Raw genomic sequence first — 21982 nt, 5'->3', positions numbered from 1 at the left:
TCGATATTTTGTACATATCTGTATCACTCGATTAAGGTGATCCACATTACAAACGTTCAAACTTTCTAATTGGTTTCTTGGAGTTTTTTCCTCTGAGTCTATTTGGGGGACTGAGAAGCTAGTATATTGAGATGGGACTTAATTATTACACACTTAAGTATGTAATACTTACATAAGTAATATAAATATGGCTATTTCGACAAAAAAGGATTCAAAAATATTTCTGATGATATACTCCTTGAAAGTTTCCACTTCCTGGTGTTTGACTTGGCGTGTTTTACTTTCCTCTAAAAACAAAACCTCTGTTTGCCAAATGATGAATGCTAATTATCGAAGTATGTTGTTTTTAATATGAAGTCAACTCTAGTCTTGCAGGCATCTCTCCGAGAAGAGAAGAAGCTCCGTGTGGAAAATGCTAAACTGAAGAAAGAAATTGAAGAGCTGAAACAGGAGCTGATTCAGGCAGAAATTCGAAATGGAGGTGAGAAGAAAGTCCTATCATCATACAGCTTAGATCTACTTAGTTTGGATCATGTTTTGTGCTATCTCTGGCATGTCTTACAAACTCGGGGTTTCCCTGGGCTCCGTGGCTGTGACAAGTTCCTTACTTCCAACATCTTAGTTAGCTGCAAGTCTAACAGGTACCTTTGCCAAATCTTAATCAGTCGTGGAATTGGTTCTCTATGTGTTTTTGCACAGTGCCTTTCATAATAAGCCCCAATTTCGACTGATGACAGTAACTCTTTATACTACCTTAGAAGCTGCTGAATGTCTAACAATTTCTCGATACTCTCCATATTTGATCTAGCATGACTGAAAAATCCCAGTGGAAAATCAAGCCATAGGTCAAAGTACGGATGGGCGGTGACTTATTAGAAAATTTGTGGTAATATAAATTAGAAACAGTGTGTTTTGAATCTTGATTCCATGCCTTAGTAAGACCAGCTTTTCATGGCACTGTTTTTCCTTCTTTGCACACCTCTGTGTAGCTCTATACAGCTGGCACCATCATTATATAATTCATGTTAAAATAGAAAGGAGAAAAAAGAAAAGCCGAAATGTTTCGGATCCAGCACGTGTTCTTTAAAATTATTTCCAAAGAAAGCCTCATCTGCTCTCAACAGCTATTACTATTTTTACCTGTACTATCAGTATAGTAAATTGAGGGAGATACAGCAGTCAGCCATACTGAATGTTTTACTGCTAAAACAACACATTCAGTCTTCAAAAAGACCAGCATTTTATGAATGAAAATAATCCTTTTTCTCCTTTCTGTATGAATAAAGCCCTTTCATGTGCTAAACCAGATGATTAGTTTGTGTTTCTCCACTATCGGTTAGTTTGCAGCAATTCTTGACAGGTATAGGATATTTCCCACAATCTCTGTGATGCTTGAGAGAGAACTCTCAAGGTATATAGATTTTTTCCAAGCTAGGAAACGACTATGAAATTAATATTTGGCTTGACCTGTATCTTCCTTTATTTAGCTCGCTTATCAAACTGAATGAGGGTAGATTTAGATTAGATACTAAGGAAGAATTTTGAAGATAATGTGGAGAATTTATAGGGAACGAAAGTGAGGAATCAGACTGGTTTTAGGGCTGCAGATAATTTCTTAGAATGTGATTATTCAGGCTCAGTTTCTCTAGTTAATCAGAAAATAAGAGTTGAGGAGTGATCTAACCTCAATATGAAAGTGATTTTCTGTATAGAAAATAATGAAATAGTCTTCAGCTTGACAAGATCTAGCAGCTAGAAACTGAAACTAGACAATCACAAATGAGAAATAAGGAGTTAATAGCAAAGATAGCTAGATGTTGAAATAAACTACAAAAAGAAATGGTATTTGCTTATATGTTTTCTTTATTTAGCACTTCCCATTTAAAAAATGTGTCATCAAGGGCATCGTTCTTAGCTGATCAGAATAATCATATATAGATTTGGTTTTGATACACGTTTTGTAATGTTGTGCTTCACTACTCAGCAGTTGTGGTTTAGGTGTTTTAAGCAAAACTATCAGTTCTCTCTACTTCCTCATTTATGTTTGAAACTTAAAATGTCACAGTGTTCAAAGTTCTGGTACTTCTTCTAACTTTCGTGGTTTTAATTTTAGTAAAGCAGGTCGCAGTTCCTCCTGGTACAACCATTTCTACAGCTTCGTTTTCAGATGATGTTTCACAACCTGCAGCAGTCGCAACATCTCCTGATTCCAAAGATCAAATTAAAGGTGAAGAAAAGAAAAAGAAGGAAAAAGTAGAAAAAAAAGGTACTTACATTTTCTTAACTGTGGTAGACTGTTAAGGAATTTAATTTATGCACATGATTTCGCATCATTTAGGGCACATAAAAATCAGTCCGTACAACCACAGTAGGAAGAGTCATGTGCTATCTCCTAAAATCTTGGAGGTAATTGAAGCTAATGAAGGCCGTCTAGTAAGCTATAGGTTCTACAGGTTCCTAATTAAATGAGAAACATACCAAATTTATTTTAATGTGACTGAACTATTATTGGGGGAAAAAAAAGGCACAACAACCCAAGCCCTCAGAGACCCCACAACAGAAAAAAGCATGACTGAGATGCACACTCATGCACATAAAAAGGAGGGGAGAAAATGGGAGTGGGGAGAGCAAGGGGAGAAGAGGAGGACACGGAGTTTAGAGTTTTTGGCAGACTGGATGGGTTTCTGTTCTGAGGCTTAGTTAGGTTGTTGGTTGGTTGGTTGTTTTTTTGGTTTTGGCCATGGAAACAGTACAAGCAAAAGGCAAAGACCAGCTCAGAAAAATACCTTGCAAGCAATAGTAGCATGGCATAATACTAAAGGAAGAGTTCTAAACTGCAGTTTTCTGCATCCTCTAGGTATGCCACCTTTTTATTTTTTATTTTTTTTTCCTTGGAACATTGTTACAGGCAGTGGAGTTCCATCAGAATTGGTCATATCCGTCCATGTCAACACTGGTGCAGTTGTGTAGCCAAGGGGAAGGACTGGGTAAAGGGCATAGGCAAATAGTGTCATCTGGTTCTGGCAACAGGGAGGAAATGTAGGAGGAGGATATGTAGGTTTCCTAACACTTTTCTTCCTGTTTTTCATTAATAGCTGTCTGTATTGATTTCTGATTAACAAACTCTCTTAATAGAAGACCTGTCTTTTACACTTACACAAAAGCACAGGTTCGCCTTCAAGGGTCGCTTTGCGATTGTAACAGTGCAGTTGCAGTGACTTGGCCTTGTCCACAGCCAGGAGCTGTTGTTAAGCACTAATAACCTGATGACTTGTGATTGTTTAGTTTCTCTTTGCTGGTGAAACACTATGGCAAGACTTCCTGGTAATTGCTAATTATTAAAACGGTACTCTCAGGCTTATTAATGTGACCTTTGGCAGATTGTGTGTATCACGTATGTGTTAGCGACACATAACGTTCAGGATGATTCACTTTACAAGCAAAAAAGCATCTCTGTCCTAAGGTGGTAATTACTTGTAGTAACAATCTAAATTGGAGCGTGTATGATGATTCTCTGCTAGAAACTAGTGATAGAGGTGCAAACTCTTCATTTGCGTTTTATGCTTAATTCTGAAATTGTTGCTTGCTTTTCCCTTGCAATAGTCATTATACATTATGTAGACTTTTTTCAATGCTTATTTCATGAACTAAACTTTCTTTAATAGGTGAAAAGAAGGAGAAGAAACAGCAACCAGCTGCTGGAAGTAATGATGCAAAACCTCTAGATGTTTCTTGTCTGGATCTTCGTGTTGGCTGCATTATTACTGCCAAAAAGCATCCAGATGCAGACACTCTGTATGTTGAAGAAGTGGACGTTGGTGAAGCAAATCCAAGGACTGTTGTCAGTGGTTTAGTGAAGCATGTTCCTCTGGACCAGGTATCGACAAAATTATTTACTGATAGCCTTTCCTTTCCTAAAGTATCTTAAGACCTTAGTCTGTTTATAGGATTAAAACCACATCTTATTCTGCTAAAAGATTTTTACAGTCATTAAAAGAAAAATAAAGTGCGAATGGAAGTAATGCTTAACAAAACTTGTCAGAAAATGGAGAAGTACCCTTAACACAAGTTAGTTCCTTTCTGCCTGCAGTGCTTCTATGCTAGGGTCTTCCTCTGACTCCTCTGTGATGCTATTGCTACACAATGGACTCCTAAACCAAACAGATATGACACTCCCTTTAGGTTTCCTAGTATGTAGTAGAGAACCGTAGTAAATTTTTTGCTGTCATCCCAGCTTTTAAAACCTTTGTCTTCCAACTCTCTTTGTAGACCCTTGAAGCGTTTGCCGTGGAGTAAAGCAAAGAGCATGCAGGTTTAACTTAGCTGGCAGTGAGTGGCTTAAACAACAGTGGAATACAAAATACGCAGGTTTTTACTTACTTGTCTGGAATAGAGTCTGCCTCTGTGCTTTTTCAGTTGATACACTTCTGTGTTTGACATGCGTGATTTATGTATGTCTTGGGAACAACCCGAGGCTTAAAGATTGTTTTCCTTTCACACCTCTTCTAGAGGGTTGGTGGAAAGGAGGAATTGACTGAAGGCTGCTTCAACATTCAATTGCAAGCTTGGCAATTAAAACAGTGTAGTATAGAGGAACTCTGAAACAGGTCATGAAGGAGTTGATGTGTTGTGGTTGAGACGGACAAACGACATAGACCAAGTTCCTCCAGGATGAAAGTAGTAGATGCCATTTATTGCCACAAGTGCATTTTTATAGTTTTACCAATTCGTGTGTCTCTTCACTATTGGTTACAAGTTACAGCAGTAACATCTCATTGGCCAATTTTGCTATCATCAGTGTAACTCTACTACTCCTTTCTCTCTCATGGGTACACCTTAATGTCTCCAGATATTCCTTTATTCCCATCTTTCTCACGGGTAGGCCTTCATATCTTTAAGGCTAATTTCTGTTCCCATGCCCTCCGTCAGGGAATCCATGGACCCACTGTAGTCCCACTTTGATGTTAGTGTGGAAAAGCTAAGTTTTGTCAAATGCCTTTTCAGTCCCTATTCACACCCTGTACCGATGGTAAGACTGCAAATGTAGGAGGCAATTAAAATTGTGATTGCTGTTTTTATGATACAGAAAGTTATTGAACTGAAAAGAGTTACTGTATGGTAACTATTCTGCACTGATCACCTGCTAGTGTCCAGTTACTGCACAGTTTTAGCAATCCGCTGTCAAGAAGAAACAAAAGCCTTTCTTAACAAACTTACAAACATGAAGTGTACAGAATGCAGCAGTACTAACAGTCTTTTCTCTTTAACCTGCTTTCTCTGTAGGAAAAGTAATTGAAAGTACTCATTAACAGACAATTGAGATTATTCTTGCACATTTGTTGGGAACGGTTTGTGTGTCTGGTTTTGGTTTTGGCAAGTCTCTATTAGACCATAAATTCTTAGGGGCAAGCTTCCATCTTTTTGTGGGTGTTTGTTTCTTTTTTTCCTAAAGTGTTCAAAAATGCGACTGCATGGTGTGTGACGACTGCCATATATTTAAATGTATACATCAGATCAAGTACTATAGACATAATTCACAAAAAATGCAGCTATTTCTGACTGCAGTGTATGATGTGGTAACTTAGTGTTTGATGCTGTAGTATTTGTATCGTCTGATCTTACTTCTGGTTAGGAAGCACAATGTGTGTCTTCATTAACATTCCAGTATGCAGTACTGGTTATTTATGGGTGTGAAAACTTCTTGCATCCCCACTTAATATCTGGTACAGGCTTGGTTTTTTTCATCACTAGTGGTCAAGCCAAGTCAGAAGTTGCACCCTCGGGTATCATACACAAATAGATACGTGTTTCATCAGTGACAGGAATGAGGTACTGAAACATAAAGTGCAGCATGCCAACATTTGGGCCACTGTGTTTGAAGAGAAGGGAATGATTTGATGCCAGTTTGGTTTTCTTTCCTGTTAGTTTGATGAAGACTATGACTTCCATTTCTCTACTGATGCAGTCTGGTTTTGTCAGGTCTCTGAGGTCTAGAATTTTTTCCAGTGAGTCAAAACCGAAGTTGAGTAGCAAATGCAGAAATCTTGTTTATTTTATTCTATATATGTTTGCGAATTGTTATTCAGTGCTAGGTAATGTCTACAACTTGCATTTTAGGCTCACCGACATCTTACAGCAATTTCTTGTGTTTTGGGCTATTTATATCCATAGCAATAACTTGAGAATTTTTCAGTCAATGGGGTGCCTTGAAGCTTATGCAAGATCAACTTTTCATTATAACTTCTTCATTTTGGAGGTTTATATTTTTGCATTTTAAAACGTTCTACTTGGAAAACGTGCAGTATTTAGAATACTTGATCATATGAGTTTTATTAAGTATTGATCCTGCAGTTTTGTTTAAAGTTTATATTGTAATGCACAAAGACTGAAATATAGAACTAGATATACATGTGCATTAGGATTATGGGAATTAAGGCTTCCATACTTTCTGACTGTCTTTTAAGAATGTTCTGGATTTAATTTTCGTTCAGTTTGGAAGAGTGGGTTATTTTCTAGGCCGAAGTGTGGCAGTTTCTTCTAACAAACTGTTTTCTCTGGTATACTACATACAATTTTTACTAAAATAAAACAACAAAGGAAGAAACCTACTTTTACAATTTTGCTCTAACAAATTGCAGTGCACAGTGTATACAGCCATTTTCAATTGTTAAGCAAAATTCAAGCATTTGGGTTAAATAAGATCATATTTAAGAATCAAGTGAGCTAAGCTTCCAGTACACAGATTGAAACTTCAATCTGTGAGTTGGCCTCATTTGGAGAGTGGCGTTTGTGGTTTATTATTATCGTTAAATAGAAATTGTTTGGTTAATAGTGTTATATTGAAAGTGGAATGAAGTGATCTGGAACGAATGAAGATGGAATGGGGATGAAATGCATCACCTGGTTTTCAGGTTTCTGAATTGCGTATTTTGTATTTCCATTGTAAGTGTGTTAAAATTTGCCATTTACTCCAGTATTCACTGGCCAACTGTTAAGTAGTTTAAGTGTTACCTGTTACTGATGTGCATCTGTTGTCCATGTCTCTTTATTGTAATTATTTTCTTATCCCAAGATAACTGGAGTCCCAAAAACAGGTGGCATTAAGTTCTCATCCTTCTGTTTTCCTCCCCCAAGATGCAGAATCGGATGGCGATACTGCTCTGTAACTTGAAGCCTGCAAAGATGAGAGGAGTCGTATCCCAAGCAATGGTGATGTGCACCAGCTCCCCAGAAAAAGTGGAAATCCTGGCTCCCCCACCTGGGGCAGTACCTGGCGACAGAATCACTTTTGAAGGTTTTCCTGGTGAGTAAATATTTGAGAAATTGTAGGAAGCAGGTATGCCAAGGTGGCCTCAGTGTTGAAGCAGATAGAACAGTATTTTAAAGCCGGTTACATTTTTTGTTGAAATTTTATGAACTAACTATAGTCAAACTTTTTTATTATTAGCACGCAAAGATTGTGTAAATAAAGGGTTGAAAATATGTAACTACCTGCCAAAAATTGGAAAATACAGGGAAATAACTGTAATTTGAAGAAGTTGCATATTACTTTAATATAAAATTAGCCACTTTCTTTAAGTCTCAATAAGCATATCTGCTTTTGAAATGTATGGACAAATGTATTTGCACTTCGCAAGTTACAATAAATCAGTGTTCAGTTTGAGTCCTTGAAATTCAAATAAGACCCAGCTGTCCTTTCTATTTTAGTTTGAAGTCTGAAAGCCTGGAAAGCAACAGAAGCAGCAGCAGCAACACTAAAGCAATTCTAAAATGCACACAGCTGTCTATCAAGCGGCTTGGAATCAAGTTATCTTTAAGCCTATCCTCTCACCATACAGAATATTCATGAGATACATGCTAATTTTGCTTGGACATTTTAGGCAAACAAACGATATCTTGATTCAAATCAATTGAACTTCTTTCTGCAGCTACTTGAGTTTTCCTAGAACTGTCTTGAGTGTCATACAGGAGTGATTTGATAAGGAATGCTGTTGTTTGAAGGAGTGTTCTCTTTTGTTATATCTTTGCCCTTAGGGGAACTTTAACATCGTTTTATATTCAAATACATGGATCTAAAAGATGTTTGAATCATAAATTGCTTTCAACAACCTGGTGTCTCTGCTATAAGACAGCAACAGCTCTCAGGGTTTTTGCAGCTAATTGAGAGACCTTACTTCTAATAGCAGTGTAATTGACACTTTGGCAATATTCTTTAAAAAAAAAAAAAGTGCTAAAACTGAATTGCAGTGGTTAGTCTGTATTTAACAGGTTTCTTTAATGAAAGCTTTGGTGTGTGGTTGCTTTCCATCAATTTCACAGTTATAATCCACAGTGGGCTAAGTGGTGTTAAGTTTTTCTAAGGTCACACTTTACCACATCTTTTTGCCCCTTCTTGTGCTGAGATATATTCTTGCAATAGTTGACCAACTGTTACGAAGTGGACAAGTTTCTTGCTTATTACAATTACTTCCTTTGTAATATTTTAACTGCTAGACTGAATGACATGTTTAACAAAAATTGGGTCCTCTTATTTGGTTCTTTTTGTATAGAGAGAGTGGGAAGCTCATTAAGCCATTACAAGTTTAAATGTATTTTATTTATAGAAAACCTTCTAAAGAATATTTTCTGGGAAGAAGGAATGCAATGAGGACAGCCTAAAGCTCTGGTAGTATTTAAAATCGGTGCCTATGCTAATCTAATATGAGCTCACCACAGATCCCAAGGGAGTTTGACGCAGGATTCCAAAGGAACTTCTTAATATCCAAAGTGTGTTCTTTATAATAAGAATCAGGTTTTTTTCTTACTGAAATAATTCACTTGCTTTTTATATTTGAGGAGCGGGAAGGAAATGCACAATGGATCATTTAACATTCTCTTTAATGATTTTATTAGTTCGTGTGCATTCACTTTGGTCTAAATCCAAGTCTGTCTTTGTTCATGAACTTGAGCATTGAGCAGGATTTTTATTCTTCTGAAAATGCATGATTAGTGCTAAATGTTTAAATTATTAATGGTATTACTGATTTTAAATATTAAATGTGCTGTGGTTGTGAATTAACTCTGCTGCGTTATTGAATCTGGCTCTGGCAAGGCTCGCCTGCTTAACAGAGAAATCTGGCCTGGCCAGCATCTCTTGCGCAGTTACGTGTGTGGAATGTACAGAAGTTAAACCTTTCTGCAGGCAGAAGTAACTTAATTCTGCAGTAATTGAGAATGTGAAGAGATTCAACCATTGAAAACATTTTAAAAGAGAAAAACAGGAAGGCAGGCTGGACTGAGAGTAGTTCATTTCCCCACCTGTTGGTCAGCCAGTCAGGAATACACCAAGCGGTAACAAATTTCAGCCAGCTACTAGAAATGCCTACAATAAAATCCTGTAGACTTCGTAGTTTTTCTTCTTGAACTTTTGGGGACAGCGAGTAGTAAAGATGAGAGCACTTGACATTCAGCTCAGCTGGAGAGCTCTTCATTTTCCTTCAGGAGCTCCTGGGTCCTTTGAGATCTGTTTACTAGGTTTTGGTTTTTGCTTCTTACTTCTTCTGGAACTTCAGATTTTAATAGTTTGGGTGGAATGGGGCCAATATGCCACTCCAAGCAGCTAAAAAAATACTTATATAGTGTGTTAATAAGGAAATGGCAGGGCATTCTTTTCGGCATTTAAATTTGCTCTAATTATATCTAAAACAAACCTTGTGGGGTTTTTATTTGTCCTTCCTTTGTTACACACAAGAGGTCAAGAGTACCCAACAGCATTACGATTCAATCCCTTTCTTCATGAAATCTCTTGATTTCCTTTAACAGAATCTGCATCATACTAGGATTAAGAAATTAAATTTACTCGACCTTTGAACAGAAAATAATTGTACAGTGAAATGGTTGTCTTGCTAGATCTAAATTATGGCAGCAGGCAGCTGTTTATTCAGTATTAATCTTTACAGCAAGAGGGCTGCTTTAGCTTAGTTGTTTTGTTCCTATGCATTGCATTTCATGCCTGTTTAAAAACAGGAAAAATATGACTCTGAAATACTTCACTACTCTCTGTAATTTGTTAATAGTATTTCAAAACACTACTAGAAGAAACCTGCATTTTGTGGTTATTAGAGGTACTTAAATAGTCAGATTTGCTAATACGGTTAGAATGTCAATACTTGTAGGGGGGTAGGTAGCTTATCATGGTGTACACATAGAAACGGGGAACTGAAGCTTTTACAGACTGAGGCCATAATTGCTGAAATACTCTAACGCTTCAGTTATTTTAGACACCAGAGCTTGACGTCAAATAATACAAAAAGCAGCAGAACAGTGTAGAAACTTGGGGTTAAAATTATATGTCTGTACCCCAATTTTGGGCTATTCTTATCTAAATTCAGTATTTCTCAGCTGTAAGGGCACATGCCAAATTCATTTAATATTAATTGCTTATAAAATTCATTAATTCCTGAATATAAGATGCCAACAAACCTATGTCTTGATGAGTAGTGTATTACTGTGGTCCACATCTACTTAATTCTTAGGAATCCTTTTGGTCTGTAGTAAATTTTGTAAACCAACAACTAGCAATGGTTTGATTTCTTCCTTTTGACAGTATTTGTGGTCTGGTACTTAAACCTTTTTTACCCTGAAAGATCAGCCTTTTGAAAGAGGCTCTGGAGACATTTCCTAGACAATCCCTAATTCCGATTCAAGTTTTAATTTTGAGAATCACAGGTAATGGTGTTTTTCCCTTAAAAGTTGTGCAGCGATGTGACAGATGTGTACGTACATAGAGATCTTGCTCTGCCTTCTGTGTTGTGTACTATTATGTTATTCTTTGTTTTGAAACAGGGGATCCTGAGAAGGAACTTAATCCCAAGAAAAAGATGTGGGAGCAAATCCAACCTGATCTTCATACCAATGACCAGTGTGTTGCTACGTACAAAGGAGTTCCGTTTGAAGTGAAAGGGAAAGGAGTCTGCAGGGCAGAGACCATGGCAAACAGCGGCATTAAATAAATAAGTGGCTATTAGAAGCTTTTTTAGATGTTGAAACGGAAAGTAATGCAATTAGAATAAAAAACATGAATATGTTACCCCTCTGAAATGCATGGCTAATACCTTTTTTTGTTTGACTTCTCTTCCAGAGGTACAGTGTGTTATGCCTCCAACATTTTCGCCATTCACTTATTCACCGTGCTTACTGTCCTTGAGGTTAAGTGTTGTCAACAGTCGTTAACCATTTAGTGCTCAAGATTTAATTGCCAAGGCATGTTCATGGTAGAACTAAAGGCAGGCAAGCGTATTTTCTGGACAGCTCAAAGGTTTAGAGGAGCTATGGAGCAAGAGCATCGTGATGTGGATAAACTTCTTCCATGTTCCTGGTGTGCTCACTGCACTTCAAGAGGTGCAGGACTAGCGGTTGGTCAGTGAAGATCATGGTCATCTTCATTCTTCTAGCCACCTTTTAATAGTTTTCTCTTGTTTCAAGCAGTTTTCAGATATATGATAAGCCCCTGCAACTTTGTTCTTGGCTGTGTTGTCTCATTAGTCTGCAGACAGTTGTAATGGGAAGGCTGAACTATGGCCCTTCATGCCCCCAGATACACAAGTGGATGTACTTCTGTGTCCCATGGTTAAGCTGTTATAATGTTAACAAGATGAAAGCTGTGACTTTGCTAAAATAGTTCTTCACCTAGTCCACCTAGATATTTCTTTCCAAATGAGAGATAGTACTAAGAAAAAAATCAATAACAAATAGATTGTCAGGGTTAGTCAAATACTACCAGAAAAATATGTTTGCAGTGCCTGAACAGGTATTAAATTTATTGGTTTGTTTGTTTTAATGTTGATTTGTTTGTTTGTTTGTTTTTTAATGGAATGACATTTTATGCAAAACATGCTTTGGTTTTAACAGATATAGCTTCTTCAGTTTTTACAATTAGAATTATTCCATAATAATGTAGTATAAGTAGTCGTGGTTGCTCTGGTGATAGCCTCAAATTACTTCTTTTAATTCCTCTATTTTAATAATCTGAAAATAACTATTTTAGATCCATTTCCAATAAACCTTTTAAGTTACTATTTAGAGACACTTTGGATATTTTGGCATAGAATATTTAATTAACCGGTTACTTTCTAACCACTGGAACAGTAAGTGGGTTTTTTAAACACTGAAATAAAAAAAAAAAGATTTAGCCACTGAATTTTGAAGGTTTTGAACTTCATCCAGTAAAGTGCGAGGGAAAACAAAATGAAAATTATATAAAATTAAAAGGAACAAGCACAAAAGAAGAGATAAACAGGTTTATTTTTTGAATGAGTTTTGTATGTGCCTGTAAACCGCTAATTTTTCATGCATCTGGGAATAAGCAATAGTAATTAGTTCTTTTAAATGTGCTGGATAACGTTAAGCACATGGGAGCTATTTTATCTGCCTTGTAAACTACATTTCCAATAATGTCTTATTAAACAAAGTTCTTGAAGTTCAGAATCTCAATTCTAACTAATCCTGAATCAAAGTAAGGAAACAACTTAACAGTAGATACATCTTAGCTTTTACTACTGGGAACTCTTCATAAACTTTGGGATTCAGAGGAACTTCTGAAAGCTTGAAGAACTGAGCAAAGAGGCTCCCTTGCACTCTGAACTCATATGTGGTTTTTTCCTTTTACCTCTCTTTTCTTCCAGATCTCTGTTCTGTATGAACTGCAATATACAGTCTGGTGTAGTGCACAACCTCATTTATGACTACATATATATTAGGAGCATGATCTAGAGCAGTAGCTTGTTCTGATTTTGTCATTGAAGCTAGGACTTGGGATGCAGTTGCATGACATGCTCTATGAAAGGCAAGTAGTTTGGTAATCTAAAGGGACACCAAATACCTTTGAACACACAGTTGAAAGTATGGATGTGGAATTTTCCAGTTGATGGCTTCTACTCTTTTATTTCTGCTAAATTTTACCTACCACAGAAAATAGACAAATGAGCACCTGAAAGCTAATTTTATTCCTTGCTGCGTTTAGGTAGAAGCACTTGATAATTATTTTTTCTTATAAAATTCAAGAGCTTTCTTAAGACAATAGCTCTTTCCTCTTTAATCATGCTCTTCTGGTTGTCTAGGAAAATGTATTTATGCTGTACTGAGCTCAAAAGTGACAACAGAGTACTTGAGGCGCTGTGCAAGTATGATTCCTCGCTGAATCCAGCCTCTTCTGCCTTGTCTGCATGTGTAAGTAGAACTGCAGTGAAATCTTTCCAGGTGGGACCCAGAAGTTCCTGCAATGAGAAACAAATAGTCATCTTTTCTTGCTCCTTTTCCCCACTCCCACCTCAGATACCTGTGCATTAACAGACCACTTATATGTTCCTTTCCTGGAGTAATCCAGTTCATGCTGTTTGAGTATCTGAAATTTCTGGGGGTTTTGACCTTCTAAGACACTGATATCCACTTTCCATGGAAGTATGTGCAGTACTGGTAGTTCTGTTATTACAAATGTTAACCAAATTTCTCCAGTTAAAAAATGTCTATGTAAATAAGCAAAAATGGTGGTTTAGCCATGTAACACGTTATTAAAAAAAAAAGTAATATGCAAGTAGTTTACATCAGTAGTTTCCACATATCCATATTTCTACACCTTTTATAGCTCTTTGAATTTTTTTTAATTGCCAAGTCACCTTGTGTTGAAAAAAATAAATGACTAATTTCTATGTAACACCAATTGCAATTCTAGCATTATCGCATAAAGCTGAACTATTAATGATTCAGGAAAAACACAAATAAATGCACGAACCTAAGTGATGGGCCAAGGAGATTGCGCTTAACTGCTGTGGTTCATCTGATGGAGGCAATGCAGAAAACAAGCTGCTTTTTTGCCAGTGAGTACAGAAAATTATAATACAAAAAACAGATTGGGCTTTCATGTACAGATATAAATGAAATGACAGCTTTAGTGCAATCATGCTAACTACTCTGTGTGAGAAGAAGCCTACTTTGGTAATAAAGTCCACTTTGCAATGATCTTAACTCTGTAACTTAAATACCAAGATGTGTAAAACTGCTTGAAAAAATATCTTTCTGCTGCCAAGATAAACAGGGAATTAGCGTAACCTGATGTATTGATAGCGATTAATCTGTTTTAGACACTAGGGATGAAAATAAACCTAAACCCACACAAAATTTTGGCATGAGATGTTTAAGGAATTGTTTAGTTGTCAGTTTTAGAGAGAGAGGACAATGCCTTGGTTTGCTGAGGACTCAATGTCAATGCTGATGTTTGTTCTGAGATCAGTATCTGCTACTCTGAATTCATTAGGCTGTGTTTCTGAAATTAAAAAAAATACTCCAGAGAGATTTAATTGCCATTAGGCTTCTATTGATACACCATCTTCATCAATATGCGGTCTCTAATTTGCAGAGGGTTATTGTGAAAACTCCTGATGCTAAAATTAGTCTTCACAACAGTGTCTTCTTGGAGTGACGTATTGAAATGTAACTCTTACTGTTCATATTCCCAGCACCCAGGCAGCTGTCCTGCCCCGTTTGTTTTCTGGCTGGTGAAATCACAGCATCTGGTCACTTAAGGGGAAAATAACTTAAAAGCCAACCATTATATAAACCAAGAGGCAGTTGTAATCATTAAACAGAAGTCTTGCTTTCTCATTACTTTTAAATGTCCTTCGTTTCCTTTCAGGTAGGAGCTTTAAAGCTCCATTTAAAGAGAAAAGGCATGGCAGCATCTCTTAAGCTTTTAATGTCCGTATGGACTTGATCCAAAACTGTCTCAAACTAGAAGCATGGTGATTTTTCATTGATTTAGAGTAAAAATATTTTGAGTAAATACTGCTTTCTCTGAAATACCATGAAGTATAGAGAGATGGAGAACTGTATTAGGAGGAAGAGTAACACTGAAAACAAGTATATGTAAACTGACAATGAGTGAGAGTGTCTTGAAATGACAACCAACTCTCAAACTACCAGAAAAGTGAGGAGTAACCTACCAATAGAGAGTAATCAGAAAGAACAAGAGGGTAAATCAAACACATTTTGAAAGCTGTTTTTCTATCCGTATATTTATATATCAGCATATTTTTATCTACATATATATTGTATATTTATAGAATATCAGCTACAGCAGATAAGAGTTGATGGAGCAGGAAGGTCCCTTCCAGTCCTAAAAATTTTCAGAAAGTTCATTAGTGTAAGACAGATGCAAAATGTGATGTGCAGACTTTGCAAATAACTGAAACCTTTCGTTACTTCATAAATCATACAAACCTGGTTCATCTGATCAGATGGATAAACTGAGGAATATCAGTTCACTGACCTTTTTTTTTTTACCCAAAAATATGTATGCATGGTAATAATAAGTTTCTAACTAAAAAGAAAGCCATGCATTTTGAGTGTCTCTCCCCACATATCTTACCTACTTGCAAAAAAAAAATTTGCCCTTGGGAGGTTGAAAATATTTGTTTCAATTCAGTTATGCTGGAAATTTTCCTTAGCTGTAGAAAATTTACGGCAACTTCCTAGTTATTTTTCTCTTGAACAGATACAACAGCAGTGACAGTGCAGGACAAAGTTGAACATCCTTGTCCCTAGCCAGTCAGATTTGCTGCATGATTTTGAACCCGTGGCTCTTTGCTTTGGTCCTATGCAGAGCACAGGAGAGTGAGGTAACCTGGCTTTTGCTTGCTTTAAACAGCATTTCTCTTCAACAAGCCAGATCTGTCATGGTAAAGCATTAACTGTAAAGAGAAAAGCTTACTTTGATAGGGAAATTTGTTTCCTAAATTCCCTTGTGCCAAGCCTGCGTAAGAGAGCAGTACTGCCTCTCGCTTCTTGGGTTGCAGTGTGATAAATGCTGCGATGGTACTTCGTTGATGCTTATAAATATGTAAAGGGTGAGTGTCATGAGGATGGAGCCAGGCTCTTCTCGGTGACAACCAATGATAGGACAAGGGGTAATGGGTACAAACTGGAACACAGGAGCTTCCACTTAAATATGAGAAGTAACTCCTCAGTGAGGGTGACAGACACTGGCCCAGGCTGCCCAGGGGGGTTGTGGAGTCTCTTACTCTGGAGACATTCAAACCCGCCTGGACACCTTCCTGTGTAACCTCATCTGGGTGTTCCTGCTCCAGTGGGGGGATTGGGCTGGATGAGCTTTTGACATCCCATCCAATCCCAGACATTCTGCGATATGGTGGTGGAGTTGTGAATGGCTGCTGAACTGGGACCCAGTGTTCAAATTTTCAGCTGCACTTCTGTAGTTCGCTGTTGCAGTCAACTCTTCCACAGCTACTGTCACCTGAAGACAAGAGTTGCCATTAGCACAGAGATGTACATTTATTCATTTTTGTATTCATTACCTGGATGAACTGAATCGCATGATGGCTTTCATCTGGACACAGAGGCAGGTCAGCCCTCAAAACCAAGAGAGCAAGATGCAGACCTTCCTCCCCAAAGTGCTGAGCCAGGGCTGATCTCACCATGTCTCTCACCTGCTCTCTGCTCAGACCACTGTGAGGGTAGCTTGGAGTGTCAAGTACTCGAATGCGGAGAGAGAACTCGCAGGCATTTCTTCGTATAATCCCTAAAATGCGGCAGCTGCGTCCAAGGCTGCAGCGTGTAGTCACAGAGCTTGGGGACAGGCGACTCTCGAAGTCTGAGCTGCCCAGCAGGCTGTTCCCTGCCGCGCTTTTGCCAGCCTGAGTTCTTCCAAGGACAACAAGGTTGATGGTCATCTCGTTACTGTCTGCCATTGTCTAGGCTTTCGTTCATAAACCTGTCACCGAGTGAAGAACAAATAACAGCTGTTTCAGATAACTTAAATCCAGCAAAAATCGCAAAATTCAATGTCTTCACAGAATGACAGAATGTCAGGGTTTGTAAGGGACCTCGAAAGCTCATCCTGTCCAATCCCCCTGCTGGAGCAGGAACACCCAGATGAGGTTACACAGGAAGGTGTCCAGGTGGGTTTGAATGTCTCCAGAGAAGGAGAATCTACAGCCTCCCTGGGCAGCCTGGTCCAATGTCTGTCACCCTCACTGAGAAGGCGTTTCTTCTCAAATTTAAGAGGAATCTCCTGTGTTCCAGTTTGCACTCATTACCCTTTGTCTTACCACTGGTTGTCCCCGAGAAGAGCCTGGCTCCATCCTCGTGACACTCGCCCCTTCCAACTGTCCTTCCTTGCCTGGAGTGTTTTAAGGAGTGTGTGGTGTAGCCAGACATTCAGTACAGCACATATACCTCTGTCTGATCCAAGGACGGATCTTTGCCGTCCTTCCCAGTCTGCTGCTGAGAAATAACAAGACCCCATAGAAGGTGTCACAGGTACATGGGCAACCCAACAGGCTGCACTCCTACACTGGCAGAAACTAAAGAGCTGGAAAAAGCAAAGCAGGTAAGCTAAGGGGAGGCACCAGAGAAGGGAGGGAAGGGGGAAGTTGGGAAATAACCATGGAAAACAGCATTGGCATGTAGGGAGAGCAGGTTATGAAAAGGAGGAAAACTAGGGGAGGAAAAAGAGAATGGTGACAAATATGTGCTGCTGTTAAGTGACCGTGTTTCAGGAAGTAAGTGTTTGCTTGTTTTTAGGAAAAAAATGGATAGTAAGGGAGAAGTAGCTTTCCAAGGAGCACTTTTTCACAGCGGGGGACATCTTAGAATATGCCTTTCATCAGCTGCCACTGGAGTCGAAAGAGATGGTAATCCAAAAGGACTTTCTGATACAGGGAAATATAAGAAGTGTGTTGTAGTGAAAAAAAGAAGAGCCGTAACAGCCAATGCTGCAGGCTCAAACCCCATGTGAAATCGAGACTTTGGAAGTGTACACTGTACAGCCTTTTAGACATACGGCACAATTGGTGGAAAAGAAAAAGCACAGGCTGGTGGGTGGCAAAGGGAGATGCTAAGTATAGTTGCTAGTTACTATAATTGCTCATAAAATAAGCCCTCTCATTCTCTTTGTGCTTTTCTGTCATCCAGTATCTGAAGGGGCTTTAGTGCATGTTAATAGTCTAACAGGAATATTGGCTGATTAAATAAATGCAGAGGTGTTTTAGATGGAAAACCATATTGGCAAATAAGTAGTTGATTTGAAGTTAGCAGTGACACCTGAACTTCAGAAGGACTTTCTTTTTTTTAAGATACTATATTTAGGTACTCAGAGAGATCATGGTTAATTTTAGAATGGTGTTTCCTGTGGTTAATTTATTTAGATTCTTGCATGTGCAGTTCAGGCTTTCTCCCTCATATTAAATCCGTGCCAAAATCCATCTTTTGAAATAACTTCAGCATAAAGTCAAACATGCAAGAGCTGTTAACATAATCATTTTGTTACAGACAACACTGAATTCACAATGAGGTTTTTGTGGATTTTCCAATGATCGATTTACTTTTCCTTTTTTTCTTTTTTTAAGAATACCTGTAGAAAAGACGTGAAATGAATAACTGATGACACCCACCAGTCTACACGTGCAGTGTATTCTTTCTCTGTAGCACAATAATATGGTGGACACACATTTGCGCGTTCCTTTTGTAAGTCATCATCTAGCTTTTTTTTTTTTCTGTAAGCAGTCTACAGTTAAATACTAAAATTTATTTCATATTATGTAGCTTACCTTATTTTCCCTTAAATGCCTCTTTCATTCAGACTTCACTCATAAACCACTCGTGCAGTGTAAAAAGTTTGTATGTGACCTTTGAAACTGCCATGGGCACCGTACCATGCTGAGACTGTTACGTACACACTCATCTGGTTAATCTGTTACTGATAAATCCTCATTCGATTTAATATGTTTGGTCATCAATTTGCACTGTTGAATTTTTGCGGCTTAGTTATAGGTACAGTTTTTGCAATCACTTTAGTGATTGTATGAAGTTGGTATTTTTGAAATTTATTCGAGTTCTATCAGCAGTTAAATGTGAGGGTGATAACGACAGTGCTGGGATTACTTTGTGTTGCATGTTCTTGAACGTGTGTTCATATGCATGTGAAAAGAATGCGCACGTTTTCTTATTGCAATGAATTAATAACTGCAATAATTTCAAAGCCCAGTGGAAACCATGTGCAGATGAAAAGCTGTTTGGCAAACAAAAATGGATTAAAATAATGAAAAAATTGATTAAAAAAATACGGAAATGATTTGTGAAGCAGAAACAAAACTGAAGGCTTGCACCGCTGCCAGTCATGTGCATTAGCTGTTGGCTCCATAGGTTGATACGTTTCTCTTGCAAGCGTCACTCTTTGCTGTGCTATAGTAGCGTTAAAACCGGGGATGAAGAGATTGTCCAGAAAGGACCAATCACTTGGTTTTTAGTCCATTTCCCACAAGTGGCAAACCAACTGATTTGAGCTTCTGTGCCTTAGTGAAAAATAAATACAAATCTTGGTTTTAATGATGAGGTTCTAGTAATAGAATGGACGAGTTGAGTTCTTCCTGCTTGTCTGTTCACAAGGAGAGGTTTAGATAAACCACTTCACTGGCTGTAAATCCCAAGTGGGTCAGGGCACACTCTCACTCTGAGGGTATTAATATACATGTCATGACAGTGAGAACAAGGATCTGGTATGTAGGCTGGCTGTAGTGGGAGAAAAGGAGGAAGGTGCTTTCTAGAACCCAGTCCTGCTGGGAACATTGTCATCCCGTGGGTGTTGGTGTACCGCGGTTCCGCTGGGGACATTGTCATCCCGTGGGTGTTGGTGTACCGCGGTTCCGCTGGGGACATTGTCATCCCGTGGGTGTTGGTGTACCGCGGTTCCGCTGGGGACATTGTCATCCCGTGGGTGTTGGTGTACCGCAGTTCCGGCGCTGTTCTATGCTGCAGCAGTGGAGTGAGGCTGCAGTTCCTCCAGAAGCCTGTTGTCTGTCTCTGTGGTGCCACAACCACAGCGGGTGCTTTGGCCGAAGGTAAGAGCTAGTGATGCCTTTGTAGGCTCCTCACATAAATTCACATCGTTCATTGTGATTGAGTCAATCGTTTGTGTTACTCAGCTATAGACAGCTGCATAATACTTTTGTTGCTGTATGTTTCTAAGAGCCTATAAACAAATTAGTTGCTGTCCCTGCTCTTGAGCCTGACTGTATGAGAGGTGAGACACGAATTATTTCCCTGTATTGTATGTGTAGCCGAGGAAACTACCAATAGTTTTGACTGTGAAAAGCCTTGCAGCTCAATGCTGTGCACAGCTTTTGTGTCTCAAGGCATGTTTATGTGCAAAGTGTATAGCAAGGTTTCTTTGTTTGCTAGTGGATACAAGCTTAAAGAAGGCAGGATGGGGGGTGACTCACTTGCAAAGCAAAAGGGTAGGTCAGTCTCACAAAACTGTGGCTATTGTGAAGATAAAATCCAGATGCTTCCTTTAATTTGCCCATAGGTCTTGACTTTGGTTAAATTGTCACAGTCTAGCTCTGTACTTCTCATTGGACTATTCCTATGTGCTGTAATACCTCCTGTGACATCTGAGGCAGTATATGTCCTTACAGTCACCTCCAGCTGAGCCGGTAGCCTGCCAAGGAGATAATTTAAGCTGCGCAAGGACAGGGATTTAGACTACCAAGAAAGCCAGAATCCTAGAAGGAGTATTGTATGTGAAATGCTGCTTGCCCAACTGGATGCAGAACAGGGCTTTTGTGCTGGCAAGGTTAAAAGTGCTGTAAATAAAGCACCGTGTAAATGATATCTAAAACTTGGCTAGGCAAACTTCACCACAAAAATAGGCATTTCTTTCTAGTGTTCTGAATCTAATACAGGCTGAATTGGGACACATCTGGAAGGTCCTAAAATGGCACAGACAGAGGATTTTAAGAAGTTGTCTTCCTGGGAGGATATGACAGGGAAAAAAATCAAACTGGTTTATGTGACACTTGCCTATGGTCCTCAAAGTACGTGGAAAGAGTCCTCCCCAAGGTGGCAGCATCAGCCTGCTCCACAGGTACTGTAAAGCTCAACTGGGGTCCTCTTGCTCGGGATTCCTATGCTGAAAGAAAATGCCAGGTAAGAAATCAACTAAAGCATTAGAATAACTACGGGAGTCTTCAAGCATCTCCTGAAATAAGAAATGTAAAAAGCGTTTGTTTCCCCTTTGTCACAAGCAAGAGCACAGCACCTTAATGAATTTGAACAGCAGTAATAGAAAGGCAGCAGTTAAGAAACTGGAAGTGTTTACTGTCTCTTATATTATTCTTTTTCTAATCAAGACCTTTGTTTTCAGTAGCTTTTAAATTGAGTTGGTGACAGTTACAGGGCTTTAGATATGACATCTTAAAATCTACTATCAGGGTATGAATTTGCAAGGAACAAGTTCAGAGTACAAAATTGCCTTGGATGCTTTTTCGCACTGCTCACTGCCGGTGGGAAAGCTAATTTTTTGTTTCTTTATATAACTATTTTTGAAATGGCAAAGAGAAAACCAGGACTGAGCCTGTTACAGACTGGCAGGCAGGGAGGTTTCCTGTAACCAACGAAGGAAGCCTTGTACTGCTCCCATAGACATACCGAGCAAGTCTAGTGAGGACTTTTCAAGGATGTAAGGAAGTAAGGCCCCTAATCTAATTGAAAATAAGCAGTGTTTTGGTATCCAGCTTATTGAAAAACCAAGGCTAAAATCATTTGCAAGTAAGCATTGGATTTGTGTCTATCTATGGAGTACCTAGAGTAGCAGCACAAATTAGTCGCCTGTGTCAGCTGCTGTTCACTTGTAACCCCTGTGATCCCCCGGTTGGTTTGCACGCACCCTAAGCAAGCTCGCCGTGATGCTTGTTGGGGTTCACCAAGCAGGCTAGATCTCGGAAACTGAAATAGCATAGTTTGTTTTTAGGCATGTGACATCTCTTACCATGTGTCATCTTGCAGTTCCCACGCCTTCCCATCCCTTACAGCTTCTTTCCTGATGTGGGCTCACATTTTAGCCTAAGATGATGCCATAATAAGTAATTTAAGATGTGCTTTGATGAATTTCTCTTACTTAGAGAAAACTGAGTGAGGCCATTTTATGGATTAC

At 38.7% G+C, this 21982-nt stretch overlaps 2 protein-coding genes across 5 annotated transcripts in view; one reads left to right on the top strand and one right to left on the bottom strand.

Annotated features, from left to right (window-relative positions):
- Positions 1-11079, top strand: part of AIMP1 (aminoacyl tRNA synthetase complex interacting multifunctional protein 1) — a 29472-nt gene extending 18393 nt beyond the window's left edge. For all 3 annotated transcript variants that reach the window (XM_065836850.2, XM_065836849.2, XM_065836851.2), the window contains exons 3-7: positions 368-481; positions 2114-2266; positions 3666-3877; positions 7135-7303; positions 10825-11079. In XM_065836850.2, the coding sequence (XP_065692922.2) occupies positions 368-481; positions 2114-2266; positions 3666-3877; positions 7135-7303; positions 10825-10991 (815 nt within the window). In that variant the 3' untranslated portion in view covers positions 10992-11079. The remainder of the gene's footprint in view (positions 1-367; positions 482-2113; positions 2267-3665; positions 3878-7134; positions 7304-10824) is intronic.
- Positions 11080-11824: 745 nt separating this feature from the next.
- Positions 11825-18720, bottom strand: GIMD1 (GIMAP family P-loop NTPase domain containing 1). Of its 2 annotated transcripts, none has more exons than XM_065836852.2 (3): positions 18600-18713; positions 16347-16762; positions 11825-13253 (listed from the first exon to the last, which is right to left on the bottom strand). In XM_065836852.2, the coding sequence occupies exons 2-3, from the start codon at positions 16737-16739 to the stop codon at positions 12981-12983; spliced, it is 666 nt and encodes a 221-aa protein (XP_065692924.1). In that variant the 5' UTR covers positions 16740-16762; positions 18600-18713; the 3' UTR covers positions 11825-12980. The 2 variants fall into 2 exon arrangements, with proteins under 2 accessions (XP_065692924.1, XP_071664330.1); XM_071808229.1 differs by having other exon boundaries at positions 13111-16285; positions 16479-16762; positions 18600-18720.
- Between the last annotated feature and the right edge of the window lie 3262 nt (positions 18721-21982).

Source organism: Patagioenas fasciata, chromosome 4 (assembly GCF_037038585.1).
Source record: "Patagioenas fasciata isolate bPatFas1 chromosome 4, bPatFas1.hap1, whole genome shotgun sequence".
Lineage (NCBI taxonomy): Eukaryota > Metazoa > Chordata > Aves > Columbiformes > Columbidae > Patagioenas > Patagioenas fasciata.
Note: the sequence above shows the minus strand (reverse complement) of the source record. Positions and strands in the feature narration are given on the sequence as shown.

What these genes read in the sequence shown, in the direction of transcription:
- GIMD1 (XM_065836852.2), bottom strand. Translation starts at nt 16,739, where the DNA reads ATGGCAGACAGTAACGAGATGACCATCAACCTTGTTGTCCTTGGAAGA. An exon ending in ATGCGATTCAGTTCATCCAG is followed by an intron (nt 13,254 to 16,346) that starts GTAATGAATACA and finishes TTCTCATTGCAG; the next exon opens with GAACTTCTGGGTCCCACCTG.